Genomic DNA, 13,203 nt, shown 5'->3' on the forward strand with positions numbered 1-13,203 from the left:
CCAGTATGGGGCTAAGAGGAGCACTGTGTGGCGCGCTTCCCTGATTCTCTTGATGACCTGAGGCAGCAGAGAGACCGGGGGAAAAGCATACAGCGGGCCGCTGGGCCGGGTCTGGGCCAGCGCGTCCTCGTTCTTCGAGAAGAACTCTGGGCAATGAGCGTTGTCTTTTGACGCAAAAAGGTCGACTTTCGCTTTGCCGAAACGGCGCCACAGTGACTGGACTGTTTGGGGGTGTTGAGACCACTCCCCAGGGGGAACGCTGTCCCTGGACAGTCTGTCGGGGCCCTCGTTCAGGTGGCCAGGCACATGCGCGGCTCTCTCAGCGAGCGCAGAGAGTGCTGAGCCCACACGAGGAGGCGTTCCGCCAGGGTGCAGAGCGTCTGATCTGACACCGCCCTGGCGATTCACATAGGCCACTACCGATGTATTGTCCGTGCGGACTAGAACATGGTGACCGTGGAGGAATGGGAGGAAGTGTTTGAGAGCTTTCTCGACCGCGAGCATCTCTAGACAGTTTATGTGTAGGAGATTCTCCTGGTCTGACCAGCGGCCATAGACCGGTCTGCCTTCGAAGAGCGCTCCCCAATCTAGGTTGGAAGCGTCTGTCGAGACAACTTTCCGGTGTGAAATCACTCCCATAGTCACTCCTGTGTGATACCATTCGGCTGCCAGCCAGGGCTGCAGGGCTGAAAAGCAGCTCTGATTCATTCTGACTCGCAAGCCGCCGGCCGCCCAGGCTCGGTGGGGCACGCGCGCTTTCAGCCAGCGTTGAAGCGGGCGCATGCGCAGTAAGCCCAGCTGGAGCGCTGCTGCAGCTGAGGCAATATGCCCCAGGATACGCTGGAATGTCCTCAGCGGAACCCGGCTGCCTATTTGGAGGGATGCGGCGAGGAGGCGGATGCGGCGCGCGCGCTGCTCCGACAGTCTGGCCGTCATAGCCACCGAGTCCAGTTCTATTCCAAGAAGGAAATTGACTGACGGGGCGATAGCGAGCTCTTGGTCCAGTGACCGAGAGACCCAGATCCTCCAGATGGCTGAGAAGCGCTGTTCCGTGAGACACAAGTTCCGTCTCTGACAGCGCTAGAATAAGCCAATCGTCCAGATAATTCAGTATTCGCATTCCCTGTTTTCTCAGGGGAGCGAGAGCCGTGTCCATGCATTTCGTAATGTACGGGGTGCCAAAGACAGGCCGAAGGGCAGGATTGTGTACTGATATACTCGACCGTTGAAGGCGAATCTCAAGAATGGCCTGTGACGGGGAGTTATCTGGATCTGAAAATATGCGTCTTTTAGATCGAGAGAGATAAACCAGTCTCCTGGGCAAATCTGCGCGAGGATTTTTCTGGTTGTGATCATTTTGAACGGCCGTCTCATGAGGGCTTTGTTCAGATGTCTCAGATCTAAAATAGGTCTTAACGCTCCGTCCTTCTTGGGTACGAGGAAGTAGCGGCTGTAAAGGCTCGACTCGCTTAGAGAAGGATGAACCTGTTCTATAGCCCTTTTGCGCAGTAGCTTCGCTATTTCGGCTTGAAGCAGGTGCGCAGCTTCTGAACTCACTTTCGTCTCCGTCTGTGCTAGAAAGCGCGGAGGGCGACGAGCGAATTGAAGCGAATAGCCGTGTTTTATAGTACTCAGCACCCATTCTGACGCGCCCTGAATAGCTTCCCATGCTTCCGCATGCATAGCTAGGGGTCGAATGGTCTCTGGGTTCAGATCGCCGCGCTGCGCGGGATTGGGGAACCTGTATCAGAGAGGATGGAGCGGCGTGCGCGCCGCTGGTGCTCGAACACGGGGGCTGGTAAACAGTATTGGCCGGCTGTACAGCGTTCGGTAGCTCGGTCCCAGAGGATGGAGCGCGATTTGCTGACAAACACCCCTGGCGCGAAAGCGGCGTGGGGATTGTAATGTCTAAAAGTGAGTGCGCGTGCACCTGAGCGGGCGCAGAGTTTACACTTATGACACGGCCAGAGTTTGGGAGCTTAGAGGGTGTGCGACCCGAGGTAACTGAATGGCAGAGCGAGCAGCGGGTAGGTGTGAGCACAAAGTTGTGGGCACATTTACTACACTTAGTACTCGAGCGGCTTGTGTCCGCTTTATGAGAGAGCGCTCTATGCGCGTTACCATGGGGACCATGTTTGTGTGAAGCAGTGAGCACATGGGAGTGGGCACATTTTCTACACTTATAACACCCTCGGCTTGAGCCGCTGTTGCCCGGGGTAACCGAGTGGCAGAGCGAGTTACAGGTAGATGTGAGCACAGAGTTGTGGGCACATTTACTACACTTATTACTCGAGCGGCGTGTGACCGCTTTATGAGAGAGCGCTCTGAACGCATTACCATGGGGACCGTGTTTGTGTGTAGCAGTGAGCACATGGGAGTGGGCACATTTTCTACACTTGTAACACCATCGGCGTTATAGAGCAAATGCTTTGATGGCTCATATGTTTAGACGCTCATAAATACTCAAGCACCATCCTGTGAGATGCAGGTTCGCTTTCTGTATGTAAGAAAGCTGGCCGCGAGCTCGGAGAAGACAGCAGAAAAAATATTTTCTGCCGCCAGAGCCGGATTTGAACACGGTTCTCCAGTGCAGAAGCGTAAAATTCTGCCACTGAGCCACAGGGGCACACATGAGCTTCCAGTTGGTGCGAGCATATGACCGAGCGTCGTGTTTCGGCGTTTGTTTGCAGGCGCGCGTGTATTAAAACAGGCCCGTTTACTGCAGCATTAGTATTTCCAGCCGCCTAACTTAGAGGGGACTGAGAAATATGTATCCCGTGAGATGCGGGTTTGCTTTCTGTATGTAAGAAAGCTGGCCGCGAGCTCGGAGAAGCAAGCAGAAAAAAGTTTTTTTTTTTTCTGCTGCCAGAGCCGGATTCGAACACGAGTCTCTGGTGCGGAAGCCTAATGTTCTGCCACTGAGCCACAGGGGCACACATGAGCTTCTGGTCAGTGCGAGCATATGACCGAGCGTCGTGTTTCGTTTCGGCGTTTGTTTGCAGGCGCGCGTGTATTAAAACAGGCCCGTTTACTGCAGTATTAGTATTTCCAGCCGCCTGAACTTAGAGGGGACTGAGAAATATGCATCCCGTGAGATGCGGGTTTGCTTTCTGTATGTAAGAAAGCTGGCCGCGAGCTCGAGAGAAGCAAGCAGAAAAAAGTTTTTCTGCTGCCAGAGCCGGATTCGAACACGGGTCTCTGGTGCGGAAGTCTAATGTTCTGCCACTGAGCCACAGGGGCACACATGAGCTTCCAGTCAGTGCGAGCATATGACCGAGCGTTTGTTTGCAGGCGCGCGTGTATTACAACAGGCTCGTTTACTGCAATAATAGTATTTCCAGCCGCCTGAGCTTAGAGGGGACTGAGAAATATGCGAGGATTGGAGGAAGTCCGGCCTAAGCGGGACGAAAACACTCTCTCTTCCTCCTTTCGCCGGTGCTCGTGACGTCCGCTCTGATATCCCTTGAGAACGGCGCAGTTGCGCGGCTCGAACAAAGGGAGAGAGAGCGGGAAGATGTCATTATGTGCTGTGACATTGTTTGTTTGCAGGCGTGCGTGTATAACAGGCTCGTTTACTGCAATATAGATATTTCTAGTCGCCTGAGCTAGGAGGGGACTGAGAAATGTGTGGGAAACGGAGGTGGCCGGAGAGTGACGCGCGCGACCGAGACGCGGGGTAGCTTTCTTATAACGTAAAGGAAGCCAGCCCGTGACCGTCTACTTCTAACATCCCTTGTGAGCGGCGCCTTGCGCGGCTCGAACAGAGGGGGAGAGGGCGTGCGTCATCCGGGGGGGGGTAGCTTCCTTGTAACGTAAAGGAAGCTATAGCCCGTGACCGTCCGTTCTGACATCCCTTGTGAGCGGCGCCGTTTGCGCGGCTTGACAGAGGGGAGTAACCAGCTGGTCTGCTTCATCCCCTGAGGCGACGGCAGTGCGGGCAGAGGCCGGCCGCTGCGCGTCGGTGCAGTGCGGGCAGAGGCCGGCCGCTGCGCGTCGGTGAAGGGCGGGGGAGAAGGAGAGAGCGAGGCTCGCGGGAGGGGCTCCGGCGAGCGCTCAGCTATAACCACCGGCTCGGAAGGCCTTTGAGAGCGGCGTTTTTTCTTACGCGGCCCGGAAGAGGCAGCCGGAGAAGGTGGAGGATCGTGAAACATGGCGAGTCGAGCCCGCAGGGTCGACATCGGCAAGTCCTCACACTGTTCGCAGCCGCCCGTGAAGGGCGCGGGCTGCGTGGTCGAAACCCAGGCAGAGAGCGCAGATCACGTGGCGGTCTCCGTCGCTGAGCGCGGCTCTGACGAGCCACAGGATGAGCGAGGCATTTGCAACAACGCCTCGCGCTCTTTTAGATGCAAAGTGTGTCGCGGGGCGAACACACAAACACATACAACACAGAGCAGAAAAAGGATATATTCGCCGGATAGCGAAGCAGGCAGGGAAAGCTGAAGGCGGCGAAGGCGGCCGGCGTCCTCAGGCTGAGATCCTCGGCGTGCTGGTCGCTTGATTCGACGGCGGCTTCCTCAGAGAGCAGCGATGCGTAGAGCTTCGCTGAAAAGACAGAAATCAGAGAAGCAGCCTCCGAGCCCTGTTTATATACGCTAAGCCACACCCCTTTTCGCGGGCTGTGACGCATTAAGCGCGCCAAGCGCGCTCATTGGTCGTGACGTCACGCCAAGGGCTCAGCGGTAGGCTGCTGCAGTTGCCGCAGGGCAGCCAATGGGCACGCTAGTAAGCTTGCCCTAGGTCTGCAGGCTGCCGCACTGCGTTGACAAGATTATAAAAATTAAGGATAATTTTTGGCTTCAGTATCTCGAGAAAGAAAGGCTTTCCCGTAGCGTAAGCAACTACGCAATACGAGAGAACCTCTCGTAAGAGAACAGGCCCGTTTACTGCAGCATTAGTATTTCCAGCCGCCTAACTTAGAGGGGACTGAGAAATATGTATCCCGTGAGATGCGGGTTTGCTTTCTGTATGTAAGAAAGCTGGCCGCGAGCTCGGAGAAGCAAGCAGAAAAAAGTTTTTTTTTTTCTGCTGCCAGAGCCGGATTCGAACACGGGTCTCTGGTGCGGAAGCCTAATGTTCTGCCACTGAGCCACAGGGGCACACATGAGCTTCTGGTCAGTGCGAGCATATGACCGAGCGTCGTGTTTCGTTTCGGCGTTTGTTTGCAGGCGCGCGTGTATTAAAACAGGCCCGTTTACTGCAGTATTAGTATTTCCAGCCGCCTGAACTTAGAGGGGACTGAGAAATATGTATCCCGTGAGATGCGGGTTTGCTTTCTGTATGTAAGAAAGCTGGCCGCGAGCTCGAGAGAAGCAAGCAGAAAAAAGTTTTTCTGCTGCCAAAGCCGGATTCGAACACGGGTCTCTGGTGCGGAAGTCTAATGTTCTGCCACTGAGCCACAGGGGCACACATGAGCTTCCAGTCAGTGCGAGCATATGACCGAGCGTTTGTTTGCAGGCGCGCGTGTATTACAACAGGCTCGTTTACTGCAATAATAGTATTTCCAGCCGCCTGAGCTTAGAGGGGACTGAGAAATATGCGAGGATTGGAGGAAGTCCGGCCTAAGCGGGACGAAAACACTCTCTCTTCCTCCTTTCGCCGGTGCTCGTGACGTCCGCTCTGATATCCCTTGAGAACGGCGCAGTTGCGCGGCTCGAACAAAGGGAGAGAGAGCGGGAAGATGTCATTATGTGCTGTGACATTGTTTGTTTGCAGGCGTGCGTGTATAACAGGCTCGTTTACTGCAATATAGATATTTCTAGTCGCCTGAGCTAGGAGGGGACTGAGAAATGTGTGGGAAACGGAGGTGGCCGGAGAGTGACGCGCGCGACCGAGACGCGGGGTAGCTTTCTTATAACGTAAAGGAAGCCAGCCCGTGACCGTCTACTTCTAACATCCCTTGTGAGCGGCGCCTTGCGCGGCTCGAACAGAGGGGGAGAGGGCGTGCGTCATCCGGGGGGGGGTAGCTTCCTTGTAACGTAAAGGAAGCTATAGCCCGTGACCGTCCGTTCTGACATCCCTTGTGAGCGGCGCCGTTTGCGCGGCTTGACAGAGGGGAGTAACCAGCTGGTCTGCTTCATCCCCTGAGGCGACGGCAGTGCGGGCAGAGGCCGGCCGCTGCGCGTCGGTGAAGGGCGGGGGAGAAGGAGAGAGCGAGGCTCGCGGGAGGGGCTCCGGCGAGCGCTCAGCTATAACCACCGGCTCGGAAGGCCTTTGAGAGCGGCGTTTTTTCTTACGCGGCCCGGAAGAGGCAGCCGGAGAAGGTGGAGGATCGTGAAACATGGCGAGTCGAGCCCGCAGGGTCGACATCGGCAAGTCCTCACACTGTTCGCAGCCGCCCGTGAAGGGCGCGGGCTGCGTGGTCGAAACCCAGGCAGAGAGCGCAGATCACGTGGCGGTCTCCGTCGCTGAGCGCGGCTCTGCACGAGCCACAGGATGAGCGAGGCATTTGCAACAACGCCTCGCGCTCTTTTAGATGCAAAGTGTGTCGCGGGGCGAACACACAAACACATACAACACAGAGCAGAAAAAGGATATATTCGCCGGATAGCGAAGCAGGCAGGGAAAGCTGAAGGCGGCGAAGGCGGCCGGCGTCCTCAGGCTGAGATCCTCGGCGTGCTGGTCGCTTGATTCGACGGCTTTATTAATCAGATCAATTAAAGAAAAAAAATGTATCGGCTCATGAGGTGCCTAAAGATTCCCTTCCCTATTTTACAATGATTTATTGCTTGTTTTTGTTGAATAATAGAAAAGATAAAGAGCTTAAAAAATAATTGCATATTAAATCGCAATCGCAATATTGGTAAAAAAAAAATCGCAATTAGATTATTTTCCAAAATCGTCCAGCCCTAGTTTCTACTGTGTTTTTGATCAAATAAATGCAGCCTTGGTGAACGTAACAGACTCCTTTCAAAAACCTTCCTTTAAATCTTTTCCTTTCAAACCATACTTTTGAACAATAGTGTATATTTAATCACAATATATTATGGAGACAACTTAATTTAAGTGATTTTGTATGATGTGTTGTTAATAATGTGTGAAAAGTCAGTCAGAAAGGGAGAATGAGAAAAGAAGGGGAAAAAAAACAAGTAGAAGAGTCCATTTCGAAGATCTGCTGTGCTCATTTCTGTTAACATTTTCTGCATGAATCCATCTGGGTTGGAGACACACACTGTGTTCACAGTCTGCATGGCAACACTACGGCAGTAACTCATTCACAAAGTACAGTCTGGCTCAAGCCCACACTGGCTGCTTTTATTTCATGTGCTCAGCGGTTTGTACTGCTGCTACATCTAATCAACCTGCCAAAGCAAACTATGAGACCCTTTATGTCCCTCTGCCTCTCAATACACACTTTGAGGACTTGTTTGGCTCCCTACCTTCAAGCTTGTGGTGGTGAGTCCTCTTCTTAGGGTGACGAACGATGAAATGTTTGACGACTGGTTCAGTCTTGAAGATGAGCTAGTCAAACCTAACAGAAGTTGGACTGGATTAGACAAATCTTTCAGACCATCTCAAATTCTGAGCTGAGAGATCCTACTTTTAAACGTCAAACATCACTGCCCACTGAGTAACCTGAGTCTTCACATTCACATTCACATTCACATTCACACTTGGTACGCAATAGGCAAGCGTGTTTCTTCAGCTATGGGCACTTGTGGCCCTGTGGATGCCATTAAAGCACAATTGTTTTTAGTAGTTTTAATTTGCCTGCTAACAATGTCCAACAGTATGTACATTTAAAAGTTTGGGGTTGGTAAGATTTTTAATATAAAAAAAAAAAGACTCGGGACAGTTGGGACATATTAGAGCAAATAAAAGTAACTATTTTCTATTTTGAAATGTAATGTTATTCCTATGATGGCAAAGTGTCTCATGATCCTTAAGAAATCATTATATTATGCTGATTTGATGCTCAAGAAAAAATGTCTTATCAATGTTGGAAAAAAGTTGTGCTGCTTAATATTTTTGTGGAAACCATTATTCTTTTGGATTATTTTGGAAACATTATGCAAAGGATTCTTTGATAAATAGAGAGTTCAAAAGAGCATTTGTTTGAAATCGAATTTATTTGAAACCAATTTAATGCATGCTTACTGAATAAAAGTACTAATATCTTTAAAAAGGATATCTTACTAACCCCAAACTTCTGAACGGTAGTATAGCTGTTTCAAAGGAAAATTCTGTAATGTTTTTCTGAAAGTCATGCACATTTTCACCTCAGTATAATTTATCATCACATCTCAAATTATGTATTGTGTTTAACAGTTGAAGAAAATGATGGTGGTGGAAATTATATTGTTCACCTATTTGGCTCTTTCGTAGTTCGTAATGTTAAGACTAAGTTCACATTCACAGCATCTTATGTATCCTAAACGTATTCATTAATATTTCCACACTTGCAGAATTTGTCGAAATTCTCCAAATGGGAATTATTGAAGATGGGAAGCACCTGCACAGGCTACAAAGCAAATATACATAATAATTAATTAGTAGTTAATAATTAATAATATTACTTGAGGATTGTTTTCACATCACCAATGAACTGTACTGTGGTTTACATTAACCAAACCTCACATTCCCTTTTCAGCGAGTGTGAGTCTGACTGTCTACAGGTCTGTGTGTACCTCTGTTTGGTAGAGTTTGGTAGCCACTGTCACGGCTCAAGCCCCCCATTTGTCCACCAACTGCCAGCAGTTCAGGCTCACTGAGGAATGCCCGGATCTCAACCTACAGTCCCAGAAGAACAGAGCTCAGAACTACAATAACATTTAACCACTAGCACAGATGACAGCTGGCCTTATCCGGGTGCCATTGAGTGTCACAAACCTTATGATCTCCGTTAGTGTACTGCCCGATCTCACGGTCACGCTTCCGCTCATCAGACTGTCGTTTCAGGCCCCGGACTGATGTGTGGCGGATGACGGAGGTCTCTTTGGGGAGAGGGGGCACAGCTGGGGGGTGTTCATCTGGGCTGTAGAGGTGAGGCAGGGGGGGTCTGGGTGGAGCATCTTCCTCAGGCTGCATATGTAAACATAAACGTCCATAAATACAGATAAATAGACTAAAGTAGTATCTTGATTACCTAGTTTCACTCACTCACCCATTTTTGCTTGTGGGGTGGGTTTGAGAGCTGCAGGGGCTGCTGGGTAGACTGCACCGGGCTGAGATGGGGACTGGACTGAGCAGCTTTCAGTTCACCCATGGATGGAGTGAAGAGTGAAGGCACTGCGGACAATGACGTTGAAGGCACGAGTTTCCTCTCTGGGACACGCAAATATCCCAAATGTCGACATCACAAAGCAAAAAAAAACACATGTATGATTATCAGTAGCATCTGTACGCAGTAAGATGCATGTGGTGATGTTTGACCTCAGTACCTCGGTCTGTGCTCCAGTGCATGGGAGTGATGGCAGGCAGGGGCCCGCTCTCACCTGGATTACGCACAGAGTCAATGGTCACTCTGTAGTTGGCTTTGCTGGAGCTCAGGCCGGCAAGCACATCCTCGATCCGCCACAGCTCCTTCCTCAGCTGAGACTTCTCCTGCTGCACAGTAGCACAGAATTGAATAATTTTGGATGAAATAAAATGTTCCAACTATTAAACTGAATAAACTGAATAAAAGAGTTAATTTAAGCCTGAAACAGGAGGGAACAGAATACAAGAGCGCATACTTCAGTACATAATTTTATGTATTACATTTACTTAAATAATAAAACTGAATATTATTATTTGATATGCAAATACACACACAAATTAAGCTTATCTGAACAGAAAAATGCAATATATATATATATATATATATATATATATATATATATATATATATATATATATATATATATATATATATATATATATATATATATATATATATACACAGTAGATATATATATAGTAGATATATATATATATATATATATATATATATATATCAGAATATATAAATGCTATTCAAGTGTATAGAATATTGAGTGTCTGTCTTTCAGTATTCAGATCATTAATATAATATAATATAATATAATATAATATAATATAATATAATATAATATAATATAATATAATATAATATAATATAATATAATATAATATAATATAATATAATATAATATAATATAATATAATATAATATTAGAACAATATTTTTAACAAAAACGGATGAAAAATCTAAATTAACCAACAGCTTAAAAATAGAATAGAATAGAATAGAATAGAATAACTTTCTTACTGCTGTGAACACTGTTAAAAAAAATATGATGACCCTGAGGCTTGTCTTTGATTTTCTAAGAGGCAAATTTAGAGCTCAAAGGGGCACTGAAGAAAGGATAGGATTTTCTCTTATTTGTATTTTCAGAACAAGCCATAATTTATTGACTCTGTCTGTGTGCGCTCTCACACAAACACTTGAGAAATCAATAATCTTAGACACGGTATGCCTTGTTCTTATGACTCTATCATGCTGATCAAAAACTAACATTAGATCTTCACTCTGCCTCTGAGAGCTCCATATCTCTTTCATTACTTTGTTCTTTCTCTATCAATTACCGGACTGAGAGATGCATGCTGAATAGAAAAGGAGACACGGTTTAACATCTTTTGATACATTTTGCCGCTCAAACAGTATTGATACTTTAGTTTAGAAGCATGCATTAAAGGGATAAAAGCTGAAAAACAATTTTGGGTTTGAGTAAAGAAAGACCTCTGTCCTTTGAAAAGAGTTAAATCAGCTTGGTGTCATTTTCCTTGGTCTGACCTGAGAGAGAGCACTGTGGGTCATCTGGTCTTGAAGAACTGAACGCAGTCTGTCCACATCTCTCTCTAAGTGGTTGTATTCTGCCCAAGCGTTCTCCATCTCCTGTTTAACACAGAGCAGAAGCAAGCCTCAATACTAGTGCAATAAGCTGATATTAGTATTGCATTGTTATTCTTGAGTCTTCTGTCAGTGTATGTGTCCTCACCGTGGACACCTGTGAGATGTCCGCCCTGATGTGGACCACATCCTCCCGTAACAGCTTCTGCTGATAGGCGATCTTTTCTGCATGGGCGGGCTGGTCCTGGTACTGTTCCATCTGCTGATGGGAAACATCCAGAACTGACTCGAGCTTGTCCTAGATAAGGTGAGAAACAGAAGACGATGCAGATAAAGAAGTTCGAAAAGAACTAGCACTAGGGACCCGAAACATCAGGTTGGACACTAGGTTCCTCTGTGATTAATGAATTCTGAAAACAACATTTCATTTAGGTCAAAATTTGCTTCATGTGGTAACATCTAAAATTAGATCTAAAACCGGTTATTTAATACGGCTGAATCAATCTGACTATATTAGGTTATAACAGCAAAAGTCATTTAAAAGGCTTAGATCAAGTAGAAATAGATCTTCAAGCTAACAATTGAAGAGTTCAGATGCAAAAACCTCTTAAGTGCCATCTGAAATTTTCTTCTAGAATGATCATTTTTATCAAGCTTGTTTATTTAAGTTCAGTAATTTCACTTAAATGGCAATTAATAGGTAATTTTCATTGCCATTTAAGTGAAATTACTGAACATAAATATACGAGCTTCATAAAAATTATCATTCTAGAAGAAAATTTCAGATGGCACTTAGAGGTTTTTGCATCTGAACTCTTCAATTGCTTTTTGGAGTCTGTTAGATTTTTAAAAATGTTTTTCAAATAAGTCACTTTCGCTCAATATTCCTTAATATATTCATGGAAACCATGACACTTTTTTTTCAAAGATTCTTTGATGAATAGAAATTTCAAAAGAACAGTATAGAAATATCTAACTTTTGTAACATTATTTTTTGTAATATTATAAATGTCTTAACTTATGCTTAGGATCAATTTAATGCATCCTTGCAGAATAAAAGTATACATTTCTTAAAATCAACATCTTACTGGCCCAAAACTTTTGAACAGTAGTGTATAAAGTCGTGCAACACAATACAGCATCAACGCCTGGGTTAGAATACGGAATTTAGATGAGGAAAAAACACAAAGCACCTTATCTTCTTTGAGTGTGCGTATACTGGCCTCCAGCTCCTGTAGGATCTTGTCTTGCTCGCATAACCTACTAAGCTTAACCTGGGGAGACAATCACAAACAGCAATAAATCATGGTCACCAAACAGAAGGCATGACTGAACTGAATCCATTAAAGTACACAAACATATCAAACAGAAGGCCGACGGAAAACATTCTTCCGCTATTCCATATTCAACATCTTCCACTATTGAAGATATTCATTAGCATAAACTCCATGCACCCAAGACAATTTTGGTGTCATTATTTGCAGAAACAAACAGCATTTTCTCAGTGAAAAATGGGTTACAGGGTACGTGCGCGCGTGCGAGAGAGACGGAAGCTGCAGAAGTGTCTTGTTTACGGCCTTCTTCACACTGCCTGTTTATTCTCCACTCTGTTTATCATTCCCTCCGATTAATTATTAAGCTGTTATTATTTTACAGCCATATATTGTTGTTTTAACAACATTAAATATTCATCACACAGATAAATCCACCAACAAAATTCGTATAAATTGTTAAACCGAAACAATGTTAATGATGAAAAGCCAGGACTTCCAGATTATTTACCTCCAATCAACTGAAAAACAGCGAGAGCACTGGAATACAAAAATCAAACTGAAAAATTTACAAGCTCGAAGTATAAAACTCCCATTGCATGTATTTTTCTCTTTAAATTGAGCATTGAATATAAAAAGCCCTCGTCAATAATTTCAATTTCTTCTTGACAGCGAGAGAGCTTGCTTCTCCCCACAGCGCGTACAAATTCAGGCTTGAGTAGCAGCTTTTTGTGAGAAACAAACAGAGAGAATGAAAGGGGAGGTCATGATCAGAGAGTGGGCATTAATAGAGAGAGAAGAGAACTTACATCTATGTCACTTTCAGCTATTTTAACAGGCCGAGGTGGTCGATCTTTAAGAGAGTCACGTCCGGTTACCTGTTGACAAAATGCAAAAGCTCATACACTTTTACCAACATTAGCATCAGCATCAAGACTAAGTTGGCTGTAAGGTTGCATTGATCAAGCAACCAACAAGACTGCACATTCTATCGACAAAATGTTGCTGAAATCATGTAAACAAACTGTGCCATGGCAAACTAAAAAGAACAAGACCGTAAAATCTCAAGATGAACACACAAGCAAAAAAAGCAGAACAAAACAAACCAACGCTGTTTTTGGAAGC

General features: G+C 46.3%; 1 protein-coding gene across 7 annotated transcripts in view; it reads right to left on the reverse strand.

The window, feature by feature from the left end:
* The window catches only part of plekha7b (pleckstrin homology domain containing, family A member 7b), a 111,165-nt gene that overhangs the window by 13,794 nt on the left and 84,168 nt on the right, over nt 1–13,203 (reverse strand). For all 7 annotated transcript variants that reach the window (XM_081359924.1, XM_081359923.1, XM_081359922.1 and 4 more), the window contains 9 exons: nt 12,888–12,956; nt 12,001–12,081; nt 10,956–11,105; nt 10,751–10,852; nt 9,378–9,543; nt 9,101–9,261; nt 8,827–9,018; nt 8,625–8,727; nt 7,377–7,468 (listed from right to left, as the gene is read on the reverse strand). In XM_081359924.1, the coding sequence (XP_081216050.1) occupies nt 7,377–7,468; nt 8,625–8,727; nt 8,827–9,018; nt 9,101–9,261; nt 9,378–9,543; nt 10,751–10,852; nt 10,956–11,105; nt 12,001–12,081; nt 12,888–12,956 (1,116 nt within the window). The remainder of the gene's footprint in view (nt 1–7,376; nt 7,469–8,624; nt 8,728–8,826; nt 9,019–9,100; nt 9,262–9,377; nt 9,544–10,750; nt 10,853–10,955; nt 11,106–12,000; nt 12,082–12,887; nt 12,957–13,203) is intronic.

The sequence above is a fragment of the Scardinius erythrophthalmus genome (genome assembly GCF_964197995.2).
Source record: "Scardinius erythrophthalmus genome assembly, chromosome: 2".
Classification (NCBI taxonomy): Eukaryota; Metazoa; Chordata; class Actinopteri; order Cypriniformes; family Leuciscidae; genus Scardinius; species Scardinius erythrophthalmus.